Consider the following 24,544-nt stretch of genomic DNA (forward strand, 5'->3'; position numbering starts at 1 on the left):
GCTGGATTCTGTTCAAACTTTAGTTATCTGGGTGCGATAATTCGACAGAGCCGTGCACAGATGGACATAATTAATCCTTGTACGGTTTCTACCACTTTTAGCTATCGTCTCTGTACAAATGATCCGCGATCCCCAGATGGATTTCTTGGAAGACCTAAGCTTCGCATGTTTGATGACACGTAGCCGCTAGTCATCGGAAACGTATTTATCTATCACAGGTTCGGTCTAATGTCCCATCATTTCTTTATATCACATGGCTTCTGGTACTTTGAGATCATGATAACGGCGAGAAGAGAAGTGTTTTTCAAAGGGAAGGGATGTATAGCGAGAAAGTTAGCGTCTAAATAAATAACCGATAGTCTCAACATAGATTCACAAATGGACAATAATCAATCCTTGTATGGTTTGTATCTACTTGACTCCTCAGTTTAAGTTAAGGAGTCCTTCGTTTACAGCTTGTACCTTTACTTTCAGGAGCATATCGCTAAGTTCGATGATCTTATGTGTTCACTCAGATCGAATAGACAAAGACATTATAGTTCCTAAGATACTGAAAATGACTCCGGCTATGAGACACAAACTACACCACCACCCCACTGGACCGTTTAAGACAGGTAAAAGTGTTGGATTTCAATATCCTTCACTAAGGCTATTCCACATCGGTTTTATGTTCTAGGCGTAATGTATGGATCCCTGTTCTCTTTCATCTTAACAGTGGAAAAAAGCTATTACTCATATGCTAGTCTGGTCAGCAGCATCGTACTTGGAACGATCATCTCTGAAACAGGATTCTTTTTCAGCTTTTTCTAAGGAGTATGTACTACGAGTTGGACTACTGGTTTAAATGTTGACGGTCTTTGTTTACCGGATTCATGTTGAGTGCATTACGTATAGTGGTGTCCAGCGTATACTTGAAAAACCAACATCTGTATACAATCTGTACGAATATCATGGCGTTCACTTCGGTAGCCAGCTTCTTGGGTCTGTAAAGAATACGAGGATCGGATCCTTGTTTGGCCTGGAACCTGTTTAGTAACTGGATGAACGCTTTTTACGCCTGGTATGCATGGAAAGCTCTCAAATCTTCTATAGTTAGCCGCAACTGGTGGGACAGTATACTATGTACTTAAGGTAGTACTTGATAGTTCTACCGTAAGGTTTGACCACATTCGCTGACCAATTTGCCTTCTTTCGCCAACGGCCAATCTCCGTAGCACGTGTGTTACAACACAGGAGGCTCAAGAGCGAACCTTGATGCTACGGAAGCCCTTGCTGTAGTGTGGGAGCTTTCACGAAGGGTTAGAAGGAACGCACTAGAAAGGGGTTGAACTTTTTCTCCGTGCTACGCCTGGCTCCTGCGCTAACTTACCCCAACTTAAACAACACGAGGAGCTGCGGTAGAAGGCGCCTCAGATGGTGTTCGTGTTATACCTTCTTGGATTCTCAGGGACGACTCCTACTCACTCCCCGGACATGACGATTTGTCGGCGCAAAAACTACTGCTGATGAAGGAAAGAGAAATCAAGAGATCCCCTACGCCATAGGCGTCATAGCAAGTTCAGAGACCGGACAGCACAGCACTGTCTTTCCAAGCTATCGCGCCGATAAAGAAAAAGTAACGGATGCTTTACAAAGAAAAAATAGCTGCACACACGAGACACGGGAGGAGACCCTGATTTTCTACCATATGCTGGAATGGTGAGGCAGAGGATGCTCTGCTCCGCATGTGACTTCCGGTATGTTAATCGTGTGTTCCCGGATGTAGTGGAATACGAACTTGCTTCCCTGTGTCGCTCAGCGTGTATGTATATCGCTCTGCTTCCTCAGCACAGAAAACCAGCTGTCGGCTACACTAGGTTTTCTGGGAGTGGTCCTGGTTTTAAGATTGGTTCCACAGGTAGACACACTGTTGTTACAGCACACGAAAACACGGCGAGGTCCCATGTCTGTTCTTTTTACAAGTCTAAATGATCTGCCCGTCGTTGTAAACCTTGAATTTTCGGGTTTGCACACGGACACCTTCTGTCTGTGTACCTTTTAGCGTTCCATCGTGTAGACTGCATACTATGCTAGGAGCCACCAACGGCGAGGGGGGGCAGGGTTTCAGCGCTAGCTGATATCTGACTGGTGTTGCATGCCCGGTGACTTATACTATGATTCTTACTAATGGGAGCGCACTGTCCGGGGTATCCAATCCAGCGCTCTGCCGTGGGCGTTAAAACTAACCCACAGTTAAACTCTGTACCATTAATTTCGACGTAGCTGACCCATGCACATATCCGGATAAACGAGTAAATCGCAGCTACACTTTCTGATGGCAAACAAACTGTATTTGTAAAACGAGACTCTGCGCACGGGCCGGAGTTACGAGGCCCCCCAGTTCTATTGTCATCTCTGCCAGTGTAGAAGGAAAGGCGATCAGGCAGGTTACCTCAAAATAAGGACGCCAGGGACTGGGGTAACTGGACAGTCACGGGATACCATGGCCCCTGACGTACGCGTAGAAAGAAACTGCGCCTCATTTGTGCAGCAACGAGCCTTCTAGAGGCTCTGGGGCGAGCCCCAACCGCAATCCGATTGTCCTGTGTGAACCGTACAAATAAAGTGCTACCTAGGCAGGGTACGACGGTGGCCCGTACAGCTGAAGACGTTCACCAGCTGGCACATGGCGTGCCCAAATTTTTTTGAGACGAAGACGGCAACGCGAGAGTCCTGCGAACCTTGTGTCTGGAAGCTGCGGTGAAATTGATGACGCATCCACGCATATCAGCCAATGTATCACGAAGGCTATACCTCAGCCATAATCCAAGTCGACATTTTAAGTCCGTCTTCCAGCTTTCAAGCAAACATGATTGCCGTGATACTGTAACTTAACACTTTTAGCTGTCTTAAGCCATATTGAGTGAGCACTTGGGCTCAAGCCCTATCGTCCCGTGTACCCTGTTGTTTTTGTACTTCATTGCAGTCTGTTGCCGCTCCCTGAATCAAAAAATGCGCCAGGCTGCCGTAGCTAAAAAGTACAGTCCACTGATGGTCAGAACGAATCAGGTTATTGCCACCAGCTGGATGACAGCCAATGAGGAACGATCTGACGATGCTGGACTTGGGAGTGCCTTAAAGACTCAATGGAACATATCTGCGAGAACACCGCACAAATTGGAAGGCACACCAGACGAATGCCAAATGGCAAACTGGCCTTCATCGGTGGCTTCTAGTGAAGCCTAAGAGGTTTTTGGGTGCTGAACAGGCGAAACACCTCTGAGGGACCTCCTCAGAAAGCCCAGCAGCTTGAAAACAACTCAATCATTCTTTTCACGGCTCATACATCAGAAGAGACACATTCTTCCGTATCTCATGGATAAATCTGTTTCCGCGTGTTGCGTCCGACTCTTTACTGAGACTTCTTGGTCTTGCTCTTCTTGGGGAGGAGCACAGAGTGGACGTTGGGCATCACACCACCACTGGCGATGGTCACACCGCCGAGGAACTTGCTGAGTTCCTCATCGTTGCGAACAGCCAGCTGGATGTGACGAGGGATGATTCTCGACTTCTTGTGGTCACGTGCGGCGTTGCCCGCCAACTCGAGGATCTCAGCGCAGAGATACTCAAGGACGGCAGCCATGTACACGGGAGCACCGGCACCAACACGCTTGGCGTATCTTCCCTTCTTGAGGTAGCGTCCAATTCTTCCCACAGGGAACTGAAGACCGGCCTTGGCAGACTTGCTGCTGCTCTTTCCGGACTTCTTCGCGCGACCGCCCTTTCCTTTGGCCGACATCTTTAATATTTAAAAACAAGAAAAGGAGGGGCTGGTAAACCGAAACGAGGGAAGAAGGGGACCGTGTAAAACACGTCAGAAAATCTGCTACCGCGGAAATACTGAGAGTCGAAGAATGATACTTCTGTAACCGAAACACCTGCACCAGCATCCCCCCCCCGGGCTGTCTGCGCACAAACGGTCCGCGCAGAGAAACGAGAGGGCGATAAAGACGCCGCACTCTCTGTCCGCTGTCGCCTTCATCTACCAAAAAGCGGCTAGCTCCTCCATATCCCTCGCGAGTTCCTCGGAAAAATCCCCCGCGCGATGACGCGGCGGCAACGCCAGACACGCAAACACGTACACCCCCTGGTTGGCGCAGACAGTGGGAGGCGCGCCGGTGGAGAGGTGTGTTTGCGGAATAGTGCACCCGGCGGATCGTCGTTCTTCACCCCTCCCAGCGTCGACGGCGTCGTCTACTGCGAACTGGGGGTGGGTTGCGCGGCGCGAACGAAACGTCACTAACATTCTTTTTCGTTCCATCGTCGTCCATAGGGTGAACCGGACTTCATCATCCCACGCAACGGAGCACTTCGTGTTTTCATATACGAGCCGTATCGTTTTTTGGCGGGAACTTTCATCGGCAAAATGGCGCGTACGAAACAGACGGCCCGAAAGTCGACGGGTGGGAAAGCCCCTCGCAAACAGCTTGCATCCAAGGCTGCCCGCAAGTCTGCCCCCATGAGCGGTGGCATCAAGAAGCCTCACCGATACCGCCCCGGTACCGTCGCTCTCCGTGAAATCCGCAGATACCAGAAGTCGACGGACCTCCTGATCCGCAAGTTGCCTTTCCAGAGGCTCGTGCGTGAAATTGCTCAGGACTTCAAGACGGATCTGCGTTTCCAGTCCTCTGCTGTCCTGGCTCTTCAGGAGGCTGCTGAGGCCTACCTTGTCGGGCTCTTTGAGGACACCAACTTGTGCGCAATCCACGCCAAGCGTGTCACTATCATGCCAAAGGATATCCAGCTGGCCCGCCGAATTCGTGGCGAGCGCTCTTAAACTTTTCAAGGGCCGCGTGTCTCAGCGCCAAGGCCACAATACTGCCTACTCTAGCGGGGGCACGATGGGTTATTCGAAGAAGTGCGGCGTAAAAATCACGATGTAAGACCACAGCATTTTTTAAAGCACCTTTTAGGCTTCACTAGAAGCCACCTCATGAGACGGCATCATCCGAGCGACCTGTGTTACTTTCGGTCCATGCGGCGGCGGATATCTTGGACGCTGTCAACAGTTCTAGGATTTCCCTCAGGTCGGCAGTGTTCGTGGCTCTGGATTCATCAGTATATATGAATTCGGTGTCGTCTTGGCCAATCTGTCCCAGCCAGTGACGGTACACCGTGGTTGGTATATTGCAAAGCTTTGCTTAACACGAACAACGACCAAAGGTGCACTGAGCTATCCCGGAGTTCTGTCTTCCTAGAGTTCACTGTAACCCACGGAGAAGGGAAATGTTGCGCAGCCAGTTCTATACGAAGACGATAGTGTCGCTGCCAATCAGTCTCATGGTTCAACCGATACTGGGGCCAGAGCTAATTGAATTACTGACTAGAGGAGCTCCAGTATGCGAGTAAGGTTGAAACTTGCTACGAACGTCCGGGATATCTAGGTGTCTTCGAGACTCGAATTCATATTAGCTCCACAAGTACACTAGTTAATGTACATGGGCGCCTTTCGGCAACCTAGCATAGACTTCCAGCTTTAGTTTCTGAGAAAGGAGCGGCCGGCCCGTACACACATGCCTTTTCACCGGCAATTACGGCGCTCAACGGCAATGCTTTGGGGCTCCCCAGCACACCAGAAACGTGTTATGCGAAGAGCTAACGTCTGGCAACGGATCTCGGAAAAACGCAACTGTAGGGGTCGGCGGAGCTGACTGCGCCAGATATGTATATATACAAGATCTGTAGCCTGTTTTTTGTGACTTGTTTCTCCCGTTCTTCGAAGATTTTCTGCGTCGTGATGCGGAACTGGGCCTCTCTCTGGTTTGCTCATCACAGTCGCGCCTGCTAAATCAAAACCTACGTGTGCGTTCAGGGGGATAGCAGATTGTTGATGTCCGGAGCGGCCGCAGCACCATCAGTCGTTGGGAATCGCTCTGCCAGACAATGCGAGACCAATACGGAAATACGCTTCCGGCCGACTGCGTCCGCAAGTCACCATTACGAAATTTACATAGCTCTTCACAGCTTAATTTCTGCTGACCCTGCAGATGCCCCTGCCGGCCGAGAGCGGTTGCATCCTTGGGTAGCGAGACATCCATCCTGGCAGTCAGATGATAGTGATACCGACCTGTTTTGTTGTCGCAGCTCCAGTGGCAAATTTTTTCCCAGAAGAGCTGGGTGACGTTTGGCGATACCCGTGAGAAAGAAAGCCACCGGCGACGCAGCTGTCTCGAATCGAATTATCAAGAGCAGGTTCGGCCTAATGTCCCCTTACCCACACCAGGCCACCATGAATCCGAGCCGTGGCTCAGACAATCTTTTGTTACATTTAAATGCTTCTAGTAACCGTAACCGTGCAGCTATTGATTGTGGATTATGGTTGTTTTCACACGTGTTCAGTGGCCGGATGAAACACATTGACACCTGGTATGCATGGATAGTGTTCAGCTCTTCTATTGTTCAACTGCAACTGGTGCGACTGTGTATTATTTGATTAGGGTGATACTGTTGAGCCTCTTTCTGCCAAATAGATTTCATATGGAAAACCTAGAAGGCCCCGCTACACTAATGATAATGCATTTGGTAATGGGATGTCATCGTGCTAAGTGTTTTAGGTGTAGTGGTATCCATCGTATATCTGAACGGTCTGAGGTACTGCAGCAAAAGCAGGTAAGAGGCAGCGGCGTCCGAGAGTTCGCCACGTCAGTGAAGAATAATGCTTCCAGTTCCACCGACAACTCAGCCGACGGCAATATTCACAGCGTGCTAAAACCCGTCGATGGAACCATCCTGGATTCGTGTAACACGGCTTATAGTTAGAGATGCATCTTCTTGATTCCTATATCGCTAGTTCTATTCCACAAGCGACTTACAACTTAGATGGTTAGCCACTGCACCATCTCTGACTACCGGATGCAGCACCTTTGGCTTGCTCCTTGTGCGGCACGGAAAACCTAGGCACATTCACATATGTAAATCGGCTCGCCCGGCTTGAGCTATGCCCAAGTCATTGTTGGACGTCAGCGCAGCGTTTAATCATTGCATTTCTCCTTTCCGTCAGTGAACAAGCAAGCAAAGCTGCAGCTTTTCCGCAAGGGGACATCTGTACCCAGCGGGATTCGGCTCTGGCTACGTGTAGCACTTCTCAAGAGCTCATGTTTCCTGCGGCTGGGAGATGAAAGAGAAGTTGTGTGCCTCCCAAAACACGTTTGAAGGACCGCAGGAGTGTTCTCAGTGTTGCCTTCACCATAGTGCTGCGGCAGGAATAGCAAGCGCAAAGGCTCGTTGGCCTTCTGCGTCGTAAACGGATCTTGTGATCGATATCTTGCGGCGGCACACGGATAACCTGGGATACGTCTCTGCATAGGTGCCACCTTTACAGCAGTTCAATTCGACTCACGTAGCTTTGCTCACAAGCCCTCGATGTAAACGTGATTGATCACGAAGGCGATCTACCGTGTTCTCCCCGCTCTCGCCGCGGGCTCACAACGCCCTGCGGACGCTCAGGGAAGCATCTTACTGGGTCGATACTGACACAGAGAGGTGCGAAGGATGGGGTGGCAGACAGGATTAGGTATCTTCACAAGCATTTCTATTTCACCGGTTTTTTGCGGAGTAGCGGCAATCCGCGGGCCAGGAGTACTAGTCGCGTTCGCCGTTGCTGAATAATGGATGTGGCAAACTATAAGTCGAAGATATTCCTGGCCTCGCTGTTGCTGACCTCTGGTCGGCAAATCTCGAGATGGCTAGGACTTTCTGTCCCGAGTCCGAAAGCACGTCCCTCGCTTCCCGCCCACGACGCACTACCTCTATTTCTTGTCAAACTGTGCTCCTTTGCTTCAAGGTTAACCACCCTGTGTGTCTTCCCTTCTCCCACACGTGGAAAACAACCTACGAACCGCGAGCGGGGCTGTGCACCGCTTCCCTCCCCGAAAGAGAGCGCCGCTTCCATATGGGAGTCTACAGCGCCCTCAAGACAGAAGCCAAACATTTCCGCGAAGCTGCTTGATTTGGATTGCTACGCCGACCAGCAGAAAGTGGGCTCTCAGTGACGTCGCACGAATTTTTCATGGTTTTCGCGCTGGTGATCCGTGTCCCTACGGTTGCGCCGTGTGAGCAGGACCGGATGCGTCTGCCAGGCTGCACGTCTCGTAGAGTATTTTTGACGCAAGTTCAGTTTTCGCCGCTATCTGGCGACACGAAAAAAGGACGCGTGTGCTCTACAATATTATCGAGGCGCCAGAAGTGTATGACTCAGTGCTGGCGACGCCCGGAGAACTGCGAAGTCCGACCCAACTGTAGACTAGTTACAAGTCCACACACAGATATTCACGGATGCACGTTTCGCGTAGTCGTACACGAGAGAAGACAACAAGAAGAGGGGTGGTGCACCGAAAAGAGGCGGAAAGACGCCGGCCTGCTTGGTGAGAACTTGCGAGGCCAGCTGCGATCTCTCCGCTTCACCGACCACGCGACATAAGAACGGCCGGTTCGGACACACGACTACAGAGACGCCCACGAGTACGAAAAAACGACTAGAGAAGTCCTGACGGAGATACACGGAACGTGAAACGAGGAAAGGAAAAAGAGCAGGGTCTGTCTTCTGGCCAGCTCCCACAGTCGACTCGCACATGATCTCACTACTCCGCGACTCTACCCCTCGCGAAACTTCCACGGTTCCTTCTCTCTACACCCAGCTTCGTCTCCCTGTTTGTCCTCTAAACGTCCACACACAATAACACACATTATCCTTCCGCTGCGCTCCAGATGCTACATCGTTGAATAGGCTCGAAGCCCGTATATAAGGAGCATTCGCTCGCCCCAGTTTCCTTAAACACTTTAAACGCGGTTCCACGATACCACCGCACACTGCATAAAAAACAAAAACAATAGACGTATGATGATACACTTTGTCGCTTCCTCCTGGGATTTCCTCACAAGCGCCGCTCCCTCACTTAAAAGACAGGAAGAAGACGGAGTCGCCGAGTCCTTGACACACTCACACATCACGACTACTCTCGTTTCTCCTCAGCAAACTGGTGCTAGCTGCTGGGTTTCCGCGTACTGCCCTTCCTGCCTTTATCGGAAGAAGCGCATCGACGCTCGGTCAAGAACGAAGTCCCCCACGAGAGAGCACCGTCTCTCGTTTGCGGACTCGTTTCGTTTCCTTCTACGTCTTGGGCGCCGCACGGAATAATAATGCAGGGGCTGCAACGATGATCTATACAAGCGAGCCCGCTGTGCCTCTGAAACTGAAATCTCTTGCTTGAACGCCGGCCCTCTGCCTGAGTCGCCGCGATTCCTTTTCTCTCTCTCATCTCGCGCCGCTTATCACTCCTTTCGTTGCGACTCTTTCTCGCTGCAAAGGCTTTTGACTTGCATGCGCCTCAGTCGTTGGCGACTTCCGTCCTGTCTGCAGCAAAGGTTCTGTGCACGCCCCTCGAAAAACTCCTGTTCTCCGCGTCCTTTACCCGAAACCCACCCGCAGACCGGGAGCAGAAGAGAGGCTGAGCAACCCACGGCGACACTGACACAGAAAACGCGTCTTCTTTGGCTATCCTGGCCTCTCTCTTTTGCACTTCTCGTCCTTAAAAGTCCACAGTGAAAAAAGTGGCGCGACCGCCGCGCGCGGGGTAGGGGGGAGGAGGGGGGAGGGGGAGGCGTGCTGTGCAGAAGAGACTGCAGCTCGCCAGTCTCTGCACACGTCCGCCGCTGTTTTTTCGCGAAAAAGACACGCGAAGACGCGCGTCTCTCCTCCGCCTCCTCCCGTTGGGGTCATCGACCTGTGAAGCCCCCCCCGCACCCCCCCCTTCTGCTGTCGCTGTTTGCGCTTCCTGGCGGCGCCTACGGCTGTCGATCGTTTCAGTCGTCGTAGCCTCTCTCTTTCTCTCTTCCACTCCCAATTTCCTATTTGGCTTTCGCGGCGCGAAAAAGCGCGATCGGCAACTTCGCGACCTGCAGCACACTCTTGGGTTCTAGCTTCAGCTTCTTACCGCCGCGCGCGCTGCTCTTGGCGCGAGCCGCCGCGCCCCGATCTTCCTCGTCGACGTCCATGTCCTGACCCTCGGCGGCGCTTTGCATGCCACGGGGGCCTGACGCATCTTCCGCCACAGCCGCTGCACTCGCGCCGAAGCCCCGCGACGCCTGGCTGTCTGCGTCCGCCGGCGGTGTACGTACACCGGAGCTGAGAATCGACGTCCGCGTGGAGGCGTTCCCACTCGACAGAATGGCGGATGAAACCGACGAACCCATCGTCCCTACGGTCGACCCCACCATGGAGAGCGTGATTTTGCGGCGGCTTGTCCGCGACGTCTCGCGCCGCGAAGACCGACCGGCTCCACCCCCATCTGGTCCGCTGTCCGCGCCGCTCGCCGCCGAATCGTCCGCAGGCGCCGCGTCTGTCAACAACCCCGCGACGGCTCGCGGGCGCTTGCCTTCGCGCGCACTCTTGTATAGCCGCAGGAACTTGCGCAACACACGCTTGTCTGCGCCCTGCGTCATCAGCCTGAAAAGACACGCCACTCCGCACCCAAAAACAAAAGTGAACTCACGCGAGACTCCGCTCACGGCGCGAATAGACGGAATCCCAAACCGTGTCATCCCAGCCATGCACGCGACCGCCTAAGCCTATTATCTAGAGACGCGCTCGAGTCTTGAATCTCTTTTAGACGTTTTTCCAACGAATGCATTCCGTATTTACTCTGCAGTCTCCGCCTGTGTACGTATATCTCTGGTTCGCTGCGGAAAACTCACCGCTCGTTCACGATGGCGTATGCGCTGTTGCCGGCGAGGTCGCTGACGGTCACGTCGGCTCCACGATCCATCAGCATGCCCGCGACGAGGTACTGCCCGAAGAACATCGCGTAAAGAAGAGCCGTGCTGCCCTGGTGATCCTGAAAAACAAAAACGAAAACCGCGAGTCAACTGTGCACGCCCCATCTGCTCAAACCAGCCACGCACCTACACATACATATGAACATATGAACATCTATGCACACATATACATATATATGTATGTACATATATATGCGTGCATACATATCTCCGTCGGTCTATTCCCGCTAGACGAAGCATTTTCATGGCCTCGACGTGTCTCCAGACAGCTCTTCTGCCATTCAACATCAAAGGCTAACACATACGGATACTTGCTTGATGTTCCAGCAAAAGGTATCCCCGATTCACATGCGGATCCCTGCATGGCACACATAGGCCCTTATCCGTCGTTTGTCGCCTACCTTCTTTTCCAAGTCGAGGTTTTTGCCGAGTTCGAGGATCTGAACCGCCATTTTCTCGTTACGCATGCGGATACACATCATGAGCGGCGTCTCGCCGTTCGCCTTGTCGCCAATGTTCACGTCGCATCCGCGGTTTAGCAGCAACTTCACAACTTCGGTCCGGTTCTCCGTGCAAGCCAAATGGAGCGCCGACAGACCTGAAAGCAAGAAAAAAAAAAAAAAAATCCCTCTCAAACCGTAGAGAGGAAACGGGCCTCAAGCTAGACAAGAACTTGCCTCCCAGTCTTGTCACCCGCAGATACATCCCCGGTCTCCAGAGCGGACAACACACCCCTCCAGACACGCGTCTCACACAGACGATAGAAAACAACACTTTTAAACGACGGAGAGCCCTTACCAGCGTTGTTCGCGCCGTTAATGTCTGCGCCCGCGTCGAGAAGCAGCTGGACACAAACTACGAAATCTTCTTCGGCAGCTGCGAGCAGCGGCGTCTGGCCGTCCTCCTTCTTGACGTCCACGGCGCTGCCCGCTGCCAGGAGCGCGGAGATGATGTCTGCCTTGCCTTGCTTCGCCGCCTATGCACACACCGCACAACGCCGAAAACACAAGAAAGATGAAGAAAGATATATATATCTATATCTTCCTTGATTTTGATCTATCTATAACTGTCAGTATGTATCTGTCTATCGGTACTGTATATCCATATCTATACGGCGACTCCAGAACGCTTGCGCAGACAGAAGGAATGATATGCGTCTTTCGCCCAAATTACCTGGATCAGCGGACGACTCCAGAGTTGGTGATTTCGTGCGAGCAAGTCGGGGAACTTGCGGACGAGCAACTCGACTGCGACGAGATCGTTTTTCGCGATGGCGCACGAGAGAACTTCCGTCAGCACCCAGCGGCGGTTCTTCGCGTTCCCTGCCCCTGCGTCTAAAAAGTGCGGGAGCCAGGCGCTGTTCAGCTGGTAGGCGAGCTGCAGACACACACAGGACACACGGCGCGTTGCCTCGACGCTCTCTCCAGCCACGCCATTCGGGCACGCGCCAGAAAACATGCCGACAGACATTCACATCATCCGGTGTATGGGCACGCTGTGGTGCCGCTGCTGCTGTCTCTGCGTCTAGACGGCTTCGAGCCCAAAAGGGACACGCCCATGTCGCTTGGGGAGGAGGAGGAGGAGGAGGAGGGGGGGGGGGGGGGGGGGAGGCGAGCGTAAGACGGCCTCCCTCGCCCCTGAGACTTGATGGAGCCTCCTTACAAGCGTCGGTGTGTACGAGTTGTGCCCTTTCCAGTTGGGATCCGCTCCAGCCTCGAGACAGAGTTGAATGATTTCCGGCGCGTTCACTTCGCAGGCAACGAAGAGCGCACTCTTGTAGGACTTCACCGCCGGGCACTTCAGGTCTAGGGACGCGCCGCGCTTCAACAACAGCTGAAAGGAACGACAAATCCACGCAAAGCAAAAAAACTGGAAAAATACACACATGAAAGAAGGCGATGCCTGCCTCCCCCGACGCCTCCAGGCTCGTGAGGGACGGCTTCCCCGCCAGCGGCACTGACGACCTCGCCCGCCTCCCCACGCACCCTCCTTCCCCCCCTCTTCACGTAAACACGTTCGTAACACACCCTCTTGTGCGTGGCTGCATGTGCCGACTTGCATATCCCCTAATATTGATCTCTCCTCACTTTAACAATCTGAACATCCTGTTTCTTAACGGCCGTGTGGAGCGGAAAGAGCTCGCTGCGGACGTCTGCGGGTTCCGGCGACGCGCCGTATCCCACGAGGAGAGTCTCCACGATGTCGCGCCGCCCAACTTCGCACGCGCGGTAGAGCGGCGACTTGCCCAAGTAGTCGCAGACTTCGATCTGCGCGCCTCGCTTCAGCAGCTGAAAGCCACACCACGCACACACGGTACACGATGCTGTTACCGAGGTAGAGAGAGAGAAAGGGGCGAGAGGGACACACTCTCGTAAAGTATGCACAGCACACGAATTCAGCGAGACCTTCACGACTTCGCCAAGACACACGGATCCATAAAACCATACAAATACATATCTATATATATGCCAACATAAAGTTACATATATTTACAGACTTATGTATACGCGTTGACTCACCACGCCGAGCATTTCGGTGTCGGTACGCTGAATCGCGATGGATATAGGCAACGTGAGAACGTTCACTCCGCCTTCTTCGGTCGTCTCGACAGTGAACGGAGCGTTCACGAGGAGCTCGCTGCCGCGGAACTGCTGCAACAGAATGAGGCGGCTGCTGTTATACGGCGTCGTCGCGGCCAGGGCGCTCAGCTGCGCAGAGAAGAAAGAGACAAATCGACTCCTGTGCAAAGACGAAACGCACTCCCGCGAGACGTGATGCTGCTACGTCCTACTGCTCTTAGGAAAGCGGGTCACGCAAACAGATCTATCTCATACGGTCACGCCTTGCAGGTGGCGGCTGGAAGACCTGTAAAAAATGCGTTTTCTTTCCTGCGGCTGTGTGTGGCGGGGGTCGCCGATCGTACCTCCTTTTGAATCCGCTTGGTGACGAGCGAGACAGTCTCCCAGTCTCCCGTCTTGACGGCCTGGCAGAAGGCGCGGTAGTGACTCTCCATGCCCACCTTCAAAAGCAGCGACTTGGAGGCGACTGACCCGGTGATTTCCAGCGACGGCGTCACAAAGAAGTCCGAGCCGCCACTCGCTCTGCAATCTCTTCCACTCTGCAGGCGGCTATCTCTCTCTCCCGGCGCGAGCTGCCCTTCGGCGCTGCTCCCGCGCCCCTCCTCAACGCATTGCATGTCAGCCTCGAGGGGCGACGCGGGGAACTGCGCTCCTGCGACCGCTTTGGGCTCTGATGCAGCCGGGCCTCCTCCTATCCGCTGGCCTTCGCCCTGGGGAGCGGGGGCGTCCTCGCCCTCCTCGGCGACCGCATGCTCCGCTAGCGGGAAGTCGGCGTCGTTTGCGGCCTCCGCCGCTGCGGTCTGCAAGAGTCTCTGCCTGGTTTTCTCCTCTTTGTCTGCGGCTTCTTGCGCGCGGCGGTGCTCTTCTTCCTCCCTGTGGAGCGCAGTGAGTCGCGCGGCGTTCATGAAGAGCTGGTCGGCGATCGCCGTCGCGGCCTCTAGCCAGATGTTTGTGAAGCTCGCGTCGAAGTAGATCAGTTTAGGCCACCGCTCGCTGCTCAAGTGGTTCATCACGCTGACAAAGGTGAGTTCGGTGCTGCGCGCGCAGCGGACTGAAACGCGCTCAAGGTGCGGCAGGTAGGTCGTGAGCATCGCAGAGAGGCCCTTGTCGGTGATCTCGTAGCAAAAGTCGAGACAGAGGGCCTTCAGATTCCCTAAGATCTGGTTCTCCTCCTTCTCGCCATGCACTGCGTCCATCAGCCGCGCGACGCTCACGTCCTTCATCAGCGTGCAGTGGCTGAAGTCGAGCGTCAAGCCGCGCTCGCGGATCGCGGGGTGAATGGACCGCGAGGCCAGCGGCAGGATCGTCTCCATGACTACCTTTGGGTCGTAGCCGCGGAAGTTATGGAAACGCAGAATCCCGTCGTGTGGCTTATACTTGTGCCGGTAAAACACCCGCGCACACTGCTTCAGCAGCAAGATGCTTTCGACGTCGAGGAACCCCTCGAGCAGCTTCAACCGATCCTTCCAGACGTCGTTCGGCGTCGGCGGACTCGTCTTCTTCCGCGCACCGCCGCTCTTCTCCTTGCTAATGCCGCCCCGACCCGCGGAAGAAGAGCCACCTCCGCCTCCCGCCGCAGCATTCGCGCCCTGCGCAAAGTAGCCCTCCCCCCCGGAGCCGCCGCCTGCGCCTGCGAAAATATCTTTCATCGTCGCCGCACTCGGGTGCGGATGCGCAGACGCAGCCGGAATCGACGGCGCGCGCCCCGACCCCGCCCGCAAATTGACCGCGCCCGCCGCGACCGCGATGTCCACCGCTTCCACCGCACGCGCGGCGACTTCCGCGTCGACCTCCTCCTCCGCCTCCAGGCCGCTCGCCGCGAAATTCGCCTTCGTCCCCGTGTCTGCCTCTTCGCGCTTCTTAGACTCGCTCGGCAGCTGCTGCGGAACCCCGGCGCCCTGCTGCCCGCCCGCCGCCGCGAGCTCCTCCTCGTTTCTCCGCTCCCCGCCTTGGCTCTCCGTCACCTCGTCGCGCCGGTCGCCCAGCCCCGCGCCCTCCCTCGCCTGCTCCCCCTCCTGCCTCGCAGCCGCTCCGACGCCGCCGAGGCTGCCCACCTGCGCATCCGGCGCGCCGCCCTCGCCGCCTGCGGCCGCGTCCATCCTCTGTCCGCCTTGCTGAGTCTCCTCGGGGTGTTCCACCTCCTCCATGGCGCCCTCCTCACCTTCGCACGCGTCTCCAGGGGGAGCGACGAGACCGCCTGCCTCGACTAGGCCCGTGCCCGCGGCCTCGCGAACCGCAGCAGCGGAGTTCCCATTTACCGCGCCGCCGAGCTGGTCAGCCGCACCGACAGCAGACGCGCCTCCGGGGGCGCTCAGAAGCGCGCTGGGCGCCGTCTCCTGACTCGCGCTGGAGGCAGGGGCCATCTCCATGTCCATCATCATCTCGCTCTCCTCCTCTCTCCGCAGCGCCTCGCCTGCCTCGGCGGCGGAAAGAGCCGCCGGCGCGACGGAGGCCTGACCGAACGGCGTAGCCGGAGACCCCACAGTGCTCGGTCCTTCCATCTTCTCGAAACCACAAAAAACCCGAGAAAATCAGCAGAGAAGCACGCAGACACGTGCGCACAGCCGGGGCGGACGGGAACGGTTCGCCTTGTGTGTGCGAGAAAAAGGGTTCCGCGAGAACAGAGAAAAGAGAGAGTGGCAAAGTGCAAAAGACACGGAAAGAGGCCAATCCAAGTCGCCGGATTTCACTTCTCTCCCTTGCCACACTCGATGGTGTTTCTTCCGTCGACTGCAGCCAGGAAAGCGTCACTTTTCGGAAATAAAAAACATCAACCTCGAGCAGAGTAGACTTTGTCTACGTGATTACACGTAACTCTCAGCAATCACACACCGATCTGATCTATATACCCAAGACGCCCGCGGATGCTGGCGCTAGCCGGAGAAAAGAAATGCGATATAGAGAGAAATCGGACGGAGATGAACACTGTCGTGGATAAGAAAAAACACGTTGGCAAGAGAAACGTATGACACACTGGAAAAGGAAATGAGACCTGCTTGACTGCCTTGCCTTCCCTAGCCTCCGATTCTTCGCGTCAAGCCTCTGTACCAACGGGAGAGACAAACTGTTTTTGAAAGGAGATCGCTTCCTGAATTCTCCAACCTCTTCTTCGCTCGCGCGTGGGCCCCTCCGAAGCCAGACCACGCCTCAAGACGTCTTTATCTTCTACGCAGACTCCTTTTACACCTGTGTTGACTCCTTCGCTTCTGCCGGTGAAGCAGACCAAAGATGCAGTCGCGCGCAACTTCCTTCCCCGTTTCTCCACTCACGAAGGACCTCGAAAGACAGGAATCCTCGCTCTCCTCTCAATGCGAATCTTCAAACCCGCGACCTGCAACTAAGAGGCATGAGTTTTGAGACACCTCGCTTGGAGCTATACACCGTGTGCAGACATCCGCATGCTGCAGTCAACGAGGCCGCGGAGGTAGTCCACTGGAGATAAATCCAGCGAGGAAACGAGTCGAGCGGATGCGGAGAAATGGCGAAGATCGAAGCTCCAGGGCCGAATGGAACGGCAGAAAAATATGCGTGCTAGCCGGTGAACCTCGCTAGAGAACGCGCAACACCGCCACAGACACAAAAAGGAATCTCAGGAGCTGGCCCAGGAAATAAAAAGGAAACCTCTTCCTCGAAGACCGAGAGATCTCCAGACGCGACAGAAATCCCTTCTTTCTATATATGCATGCACTTCCAGATTCAAAACATTAAATACATAAGCCGAACGCTTCAGTGCTGCACGCAAACGCACACTCTTCGGTTCGAGAAGAAAAGCTTCATGCACACACACTTCAGTTCGGTAGACGTAGATCGACACGAAGAGAGCCAAGAAGCCTGCCAGGTGCCGTGTCCGCGAAAAAAGAAAACGCCGAGACTCGCGCGCACAATACAGGTACGCCTCTCCCTTGCACGCCTCAGTTTTTCGGAAACCAGAGCCAATGCCGGAATTCGCGTCCTCCTTCAGTGCGCGACTCTGCCAACTCGCGCAGCATGCCCCCCCGATACACACGGACTTCTCTTCTACTTCGACAAAAATTCTGCTCCCCGAGACCGGAGAAGAGATCGACACGCGAGAAAAAGGAAAGAACCCAAAAGAGGCATTCTCCCCTCCGAGCCTAAGACTCGCCCTGGACGCGCGACGCCAAGCTTCGGAATCCTGTACTCCCTTCGAAAAATTCTCAAAATCGTATTACGCACACACACGGTAGTATGAGTGTGAACCAACTCATACGCGTACACTCGCACGCTCCTCACCAAAGAAAAACTCGAGAGAACTTCTGCGTACGGATATAAGTCGCAGAAGTCCACGAGGGGCTAGACGATGTTCACGGGGAACGGCAGCTGTGACGACGCAGCCAGTTGCGTCGCTCCCGCTCCTGCCTCAAGCGAGCGCGGCAGCCGCGAGCAACACGGCACGCGGAGGCGCCGTGCACGTCTACGCAGGAGAGAGCGGAAAAATGGAGTGAACCCTGCAAATCACACTGAACCGCCGCGAAACGCGCGAGAACTGCCAATCGCCGACACACCTGTGTGCGTGTGCCTTTTACGAAAGGGTGACGCGGAAGGCGGGGACACACGAGGGGGGAGGGAGAAGACGAGAAACACACGCGAATTCGAACTTGGGGTGGAGGAAACGTTGTATATGACGAGAGAAGAAAGCTCTTCGAGCAAAGCAAGACGCGCAATCGCAAGAGCCTCTCTAGCCGTTAGCGAATCGAGCCACTCCCCGTTGCCGGCGGACCTCTTCTGCCCGTTTCGAGACGAAGCACGCGTGACAAGCCGCTTCGCCGCTACCAAACAGACGCAAAACCCTTAAAGAATCTTTCGAAATTCAGAGCTTTTCACCCCGAACGCACGAGAGTCAGCCGACTGGTTTTCTCAGCGGGGAATGCGCGGAAGTCGAAGCCTTTCGCAGGGAAGCGAAAAGAGGACGCAGGGGTGTTGTGAAGAAGGGGGGAAGTCTCAAAGCGAGGTGAGTATGAAAACGAACTATGCAAAGCCTACAAACGCCCAACAGAGTCTTGATGTGGGAAGTGGGAACGGGAACGCAGTAGCAGAGAACTGCCTACACAGCAGTCCCATCAGCGGGAGGTTAAGTCTGAAATAACACAGGAAAACAGGGACAAAACGAGCCTCACCATGAGGAACCACAACTCACACGCGCGCACGCTGACGCGAAAGTACAGCATTCGAAATACAGACAATGGCGACGCTCTCTCGTGTATACACACCGCAAAATCCAAAGTGGCAAAACTCGAACCTGACATCTGCGGGATACAACTGACACCCAGAATCGGAACAAGACGCTCAGTTTTGGGAGCAACGGCAAAATGAACTTACCATAAACTTTTTGCATCGTGGCGAAGAAATCCTCCACTCGCAAAGGTCCTCCACATCCAGAAGACGAGGAAGGTTCCTCTCTTCCCTCCAAATTCCTCCGTTTTCCCCAAGATGGCCACGAATAGGCTTGCGTTCTAGACGCGCTTGCGCGAGTTTTCGTTCAATTTTGGATTATTTTGTGCACCTCAGAGGCAACACATTCAGGTCTAGCGGTTAATTACCGTTGCGACGAGAAGAGAGTGGTTTTGAAGAATTGGCGGTGCTTCGCCATTCTGCGCGAGCGATACGCAACATTTTGAAGCAATCCAACAGCGAGGCGTGGGGTATATGTACAACCCGCTTTCCTGATGGACTGGGAACTTCCGAAGCCTCCGTGTTGGTTTCCAAATGCGCAACCCTTCCTGCAGAGTGCAGAACCGTCGTCAAAATCCATCCACGGAGGTTCGCTACGGGAGCTACTCAACCCAAGAGTGGCAGTGATGCGGAGAAGGCGGAGAAGCACATTCTCAAGCCGTGGCAGAAGGACACAAATAACGAATGCAAAGGGAAGCTTCCCGAGAAGGAAGAGCCCCTCCAGCTGGGCTAGGCCTGGAGGCCGCCAGCGGGGAGCAAAGCCCCTGGAGCGGGAAGGGAGACGCGCCCCCTTCTCTTGAGTATGTCGTTGCCCAGCACTCCAAAAAAAAATAGGACGGCGGAAATCGCCACGCAGATGCTGATAAAAGAGGAAGGTGGAGAGGGGAACGAAGAGAAACGCGACGGACAGCAGGACACCGAGAGGGAACAGGCACCCCGAAAATAAGAAACCCCAGCCGAAGTTCGGCGAAGGAGAACGGAGAAAGACAAGTTCGCCGCGACGAGCAAGCCTGGAAGATGGCTGAATGGACTTTCGTTACACCCCCCCGACAAGATTTGGCGGAAATTCGGCACGCAGACACGGAGAAAACGGTTTGCAATGGACGTTCTAGACCCAAGATTGCTTACCAACTTTCACCGGCAAAGAAAGAATTGAGTTTGAGACACAGAAGAGGACGAGAGGAGTAACTGAGAACAGTTGGTGTTTTTCGCAAGCAAATATGACCAAAAACGCTCTGTAAATCTCTCGCGAGAAAATGCCACAGAATTTGAAGAACAGGTGGTCTCGCGCTCTACTACGCTCTGCGGCGCCCACCCTCACAGCAGACCAAGAAACCGAGCATCACGTTCTGAATCATGCAGCGCTCTTTCAGCTTTCCGCAGGCACGAAGACGAGTCAGTCTTCCAAACGCGTCCCGGCGAACAGAGCACAGTTCGAGATATATTCGAGGTTGAGAAAACCAAAAAATCAAAACATTCGGGATTCGCGGACTCGGACTGCATATTCATTCACACATCTACAAGCATACGCCGCTGTGAACGCCTGTGGCGCCATATGCATTTTGCCACGCTGCCTAGGCACGACCACGCGCGCGTCTTCCTTTCTTGCACTCGTATGTACGCCGTTGTCCCGATGCCAAACAGGCATGCCCGCATTGAGCATCCTGGCATAATCCCGTACGCCGCGCCCCTCTCTGCCTCTGGCAATATCACCCCTCCGCATGAGCCCACATCATCAGGAACGTCGCAAAAGCTAAGCTGCGTCATCAAAACGCTTCCGTCCCACGGCCGCGCCGCGTGCGTCGCGCGCAGCGCGTGATGCTCCCCCGTCATTTGTTCGGAGAAAACCCGAAAAAACCGGTGGTCGCGCGTGCGGGACGCCGGAGGGGGAGCACTTTCGTGCATTTGTCGCGGATTAGCCGCCAAGGGCGAGCTGCCACGGATTCGCAGCCAGGGAATAGTAGCTGCCAGACAGGTAGCCACGCCGGGCGAGCAGATGCTAATTCGAAGGTCGCGGCTTCCTCCACGCCGCGTGCTGCAGGCGCAGACACGAGATAGGGTAGGACACGCCACAGCCAGAACAGGATTTGAGAATGAGGACGGCGAGACGGATCAGGCCGACGGAGGCCGCCCCAGCATGTCTACTTCGAAGCTTTGAAGGTTCTTATTCAGTGCCAGCAAAGCGAGACAACTCCCAGACAGGGGTGGCACAGTCTGGCCACATCTGTCTAGTTCGCTGCACAGCTCAAATGCCTTCAGCTTTGGCGAATCTCTGCGGCAATTCGGGAGCAGACGCGTACCCCTAGAGCTCGATCCGACGCCGCTGATGCGGCTATTGAGGCGTATCGCGATTCACTCCAAAGCGCGCTTATCCGGCCGCCCGCCCACTGCAGAACATGAGCCGGTCTAGGGTCACCTTCGTCTTCCAGTTATCCGCTCGAGTATTGTGAGGCATCCTTCGTTGACGAGGCTGCAACAAAAGGACAAATGCTCTTTGCAGTCTAGGAGCCGGGGCCACACAGCGTTGTGTTGCCGTGGAACGTCCTCACGTTCTTCCGTAGCATTTGCATTGTCTGCGAGGCCACCCGAAACGTCACAGTCTAAACTACAGGGAAGTAGAGCAGGGCTCTGCCAAGCCAACTGAAACCGCTACCGCTACCGGTCAGTTAACTGTGCAGTCAGTTCAAGCACAGCAGTACGCCGTGACTTATCTCACACCGATCTGCCGATCCAAGAAGAGAGGGAGGGATCGCTTCATCCCATCGCTTGATTCCACGTGCTGTATTCGTCAGAGTTGCACAGATATGTCAGCACCAGTCAACAATGTACGCTACGGCAGAAACGCGCAGCGGAGCAATTCGAGGAGGGCGCAGACAGCACGAATGCCAAGGAAAAGCCAAGCGCCGAGGAACAGGTTTGGTATGTACATGTTACCTGGCCCGTTGTAGTTGTTATGCTGAGGAGAATGAACCCTTTCGTGGGAGGTCTACCGAGACCGCGCACAGTTTGTACGCCTCTTGACAAAGTGCTAGTGACTTTGGAAAGCGTTGGGACGCCGGCGATTAAAACATCTCCCGGCCTCACTCCATGCAGCCGCCGTTTCGTTTGCAATACGAATTTGTCACACCTGGGGCACGTGGAGAATCTTACACGCAGCCTGACAAACTATGCATTGTGCGGCGTGACCTGCTGGGGGTCTTGGAACTCGTGAAGCATCCATGCACAGCACCACAGGAAATCGACACAGGCAAATTTTGCCGGCGCTGTCGGAAGAACGTGGCGTAACGTGTCCCTTTTTTCGATGACAAGGTGTTCAGTAGCGTGCAGCGCAGAACGGCACGTGAGAGGGGCACAGAGGCTGCCATATACGTCGCCTCTCAATGCCAGGAATCCGTTCTTTCTTTGGCCCAACACGGTGCCAAGCATGATATGCTATCTGAGAGAGGTGAATGCCAAGATGCTAGCCGTTCAAGCTGCAAGAAGCAGAGTCTGGCATGTAACTGCCGTTAGGCGCGCTCTGAAGTTGACAGAAGCTTCGTCCGGCGCCTGCACATCAAGAAACCAGCGCCTTGATAGTCGAAGGGATAGATTCCGACAGAAAAATGCAAGCCCCCGCGACCGCACACAGTCGCTGATACCTAGCACCGAGTATACCGTGTGCAAGACTGCGGACACGATGCCTCACCGCCTAACCCTGTGAGAACAGCCACGAAACTTCCTCCGCCGGCTGAAGACCGCCACATCGAATGTATCCGCTGAGTCGCTGTGTTCCTTGAGTGACTCCGCGCTATCAGCGCTCCGGGACAATGCATTCGGAGCCGTCCTGTGTAAGCTTTGTGAGAAAATACACGCAGTCGCCTAGTGTTGCACACTTAGCCATACGAACGTACTAGCTGCGCGTAGCTGATTGAAGCAGTACTTCGGGCACTGCTACGCCGCTTGGAGGAGGTGGAAGGCCCCTGCTAGCGCCTCGGTGATTTTACAGACTGAGAATAACGGCAACGCGGAGTGACGCTCTATACGGCCGAGCTACCGGTATCGTGTGGCGAAGAAGGGGGGGAGAATCGAGGGGATGGCAAGAAAACCGAGTAAGGGAACGCAGTTTTGAAAAGACAACGTGCAACAACCAACAGAACCAAAAGCCGGTTGAGAAACTCCCCACAGAGCACAATGGCATTGGGACAGTTCGTTCAAGCGAAGCATGAGAGGTACGCAAGCAGTGGAGACACCGTCGTGACTGCAAAACTCGAAGCAGGGAACTTGTGCCGTGCAAGAAAGGCAGACAACATAGAGAGGCAACCCGACGTAGTTCGCCAGAGAGAAAAAAAAGAGCCAAGACAAAAAATGCAAGAAGCGAAGCAGAAACGAGACCAATATGAAGTCGACAACAGCGACAGCGCACTGCAGAACCAGTTTCAGAGCAGGATTCGAGGGTGTACGTGACGAAAACACAAAAAAACATCTTGAAAGGTCGCAACTCGAAGCCAGCAAAGAAAAACATAAACAAGATGGTAGTCCTGGAAACGACTGCGGCGAAACGACCGGGAACACACGGGAGCCGAAGTACCGGTGAAATCAGATCCAACACGGAGAAACTCCCTCTTCAGACGCGTGCCACGCTGTCCTGCTGGATGCCTCTCTCACGAGAAGGTTGTGCCTCGCCCATCCCGCGCGAGTCCTTCCCTTTTCTCGGTCTTCCGCCGAGGAGGTTCTCTCCCGTCCTGTCTGTGTTCCTGACCACTGGACAAAAGATCTAGAGCTGCTGGAGTTCGCTGACGTAGCTACCCCCGCAGTTCAATCCGCGTAGTGAGACGCACGATGGACATCATCCTTGACGGATTCGGGCAGCTCGCCGACGACGGAGACCGCGTAGCAGCCAGGAACGACCTCCGCTGCAGAGAACAACAGAAGCCAGACAGGAGAACTCGCGCAGACTGGATGATACACACGTTTACTCGCCGCACAGCCACCTCAGATAGCCACGATCCCAACCCGCCCCACACACGCCTGCGAAAAGCAACCTCGAACCTGCCACACAAACTAGACCGAAGCTTCCCTGGATTCTGTTTGCTGTGAGACTGGAATCTTTGTGAGCGGAGGACGGATTTCGCACTCAGTTTGTTGTGGCGAGCGACCCAGGAGGCCATGGGCTTCATGATCGCCACGAATCCCGCAAAATTAACAGTCGTGCAGTCCCACACGCGGTGCCTGTCTCCGTCCATTTGAAGGAACCCGCAGTTCGGACAGCCTTCGTCGTAGAACTGCACACAACGAACCAAGGGCACATCGCATCTCACGTCGACACCACGATTTGCACGTGCGCAGGCCTCGCCCCTATTTGGTAGGAGAGCGAGAAAACGCCGGCCTCCGCAGGGCGGGGGAGGGGGGGGGGGGGCGGAGCAACAGGAAATACAGTGAGGGCTCCACAAGGCGGTGTGATGGGAGCGAAGCCACGGCGAAGACACATTCGCGACAGTCGGCACGCGTGAATCCTAAACCCTCGACAAATCATGTGTCATTATTGGCCCGTTCTTACCTGCTGCTCGCTCATGATGAGGCGACAGGAGATGCAGGCGCGAAGTTTTAGAACGACTTTGTCTTCCTCCTGGCCACTCCTGTTCTTGACTTTCCGCACCTGACCCCGTGGCACTGTCGCTACAGTCGTCGGATCGCCTGCGAGCGACGCCGCTGTGTCGTCGACCTCGTACACGGAGGAACCGCTTCCCCCTCCTTCCATCTTGCCAGGAACGCGGATCAAGAAACGTAGGAAGCAGGGTCGCGATACAGCGAGGCCGGAGACGCGACGAAGGCCACACGGAGAAGAGGATACCCCCCGACCGCGCAGAGGCACGCACAGAAAGCAGCGGCCGCACTGCGCCAGGAGTTGACGTACGGATCAGGGGAAGATAAAGCCGCTGGCGAGACGCCCGAAGAACGGAGGAAGACGGCAAGGCAAGGCTGCG

General features: G+C 54.8%; 4 protein-coding genes across 4 annotated transcripts; 1 reads left to right on the forward strand and 3 right to left on the reverse strand.

Moving 5' to 3' along the window:
* Positions 1 to 3,391: 3,391 nt before the first annotated feature.
* On the reverse strand, positions 3,392 to 3,778 carry BESB_084830 (histone H2A1; the record flags this gene model as incomplete). Its single annotated transcript, XM_029366833.1, has 1 exon — positions 3,392 to 3,778. The coding sequence occupies one exon, from the start codon at positions 3,776 to 3,778 to the stop codon at positions 3,392 to 3,394; it is 387 nt and encodes a 128-aa protein (XP_029217293.1).
* Positions 3,779 to 4,405: 627 nt separating this feature from the next.
* On the forward strand, positions 4,406 to 4,816 carry BESB_084840 (histone H3; the record flags this gene model as incomplete). Its single annotated transcript, XM_029366834.1, has 1 exon — positions 4,406 to 4,816. The coding sequence occupies one exon, from the start codon at positions 4,406 to 4,408 to the stop codon at positions 4,814 to 4,816; it is 411 nt and encodes a 136-aa protein (XP_029217294.1).
* Positions 4,817 to 9,885: 5,069 nt separating this feature from the next.
* BESB_084850 (ankyrin repeat-containing protein) lies at positions 9,886 to 15,892 on the reverse strand (the record flags this gene model as incomplete). The annotated part of the gene is made up of 9 exons (XM_029366835.1): positions 9,886 to 10,483; positions 10,732 to 10,871; positions 11,214 to 11,410; positions 11,611 to 11,788; positions 11,986 to 12,189; positions 12,475 to 12,645; positions 12,900 to 13,100; positions 13,332 to 13,520; positions 13,736 to 15,892. The coding sequence occupies 9 exons, from the start codon at positions 15,890 to 15,892 to the stop codon at positions 9,886 to 9,888; spliced, it is 4,035 nt and encodes a 1,344-aa protein (XP_029217295.1).
* A 7,483-nt stretch (positions 15,893 to 23,375) lies between these two features.
* BESB_084860 (transcription elongation factor SPT4) lies at positions 23,376 to 24,318 on the reverse strand (the record flags this gene model as incomplete). The annotated part of the gene is made up of 3 exons (XM_029366836.1): positions 23,376 to 23,473; positions 23,695 to 23,842; positions 24,118 to 24,318. The coding sequence occupies 3 exons, from the start codon at positions 24,316 to 24,318 to the stop codon at positions 23,376 to 23,378; spliced, it is 447 nt and encodes a 148-aa protein (XP_029217296.1).
* Positions 24,319 to 24,544: the final 226 nt, after the last annotated feature.

This window comes from Besnoitia besnoiti, chromosome VIII, assembly GCF_002563875.1.
Source record: "Besnoitia besnoiti strain Bb-Ger1 chromosome VIII, whole genome shotgun sequence".
NCBI lineage: Eukaryota > Apicomplexa > Conoidasida > Eucoccidiorida > Sarcocystidae > Besnoitia > Besnoitia besnoiti.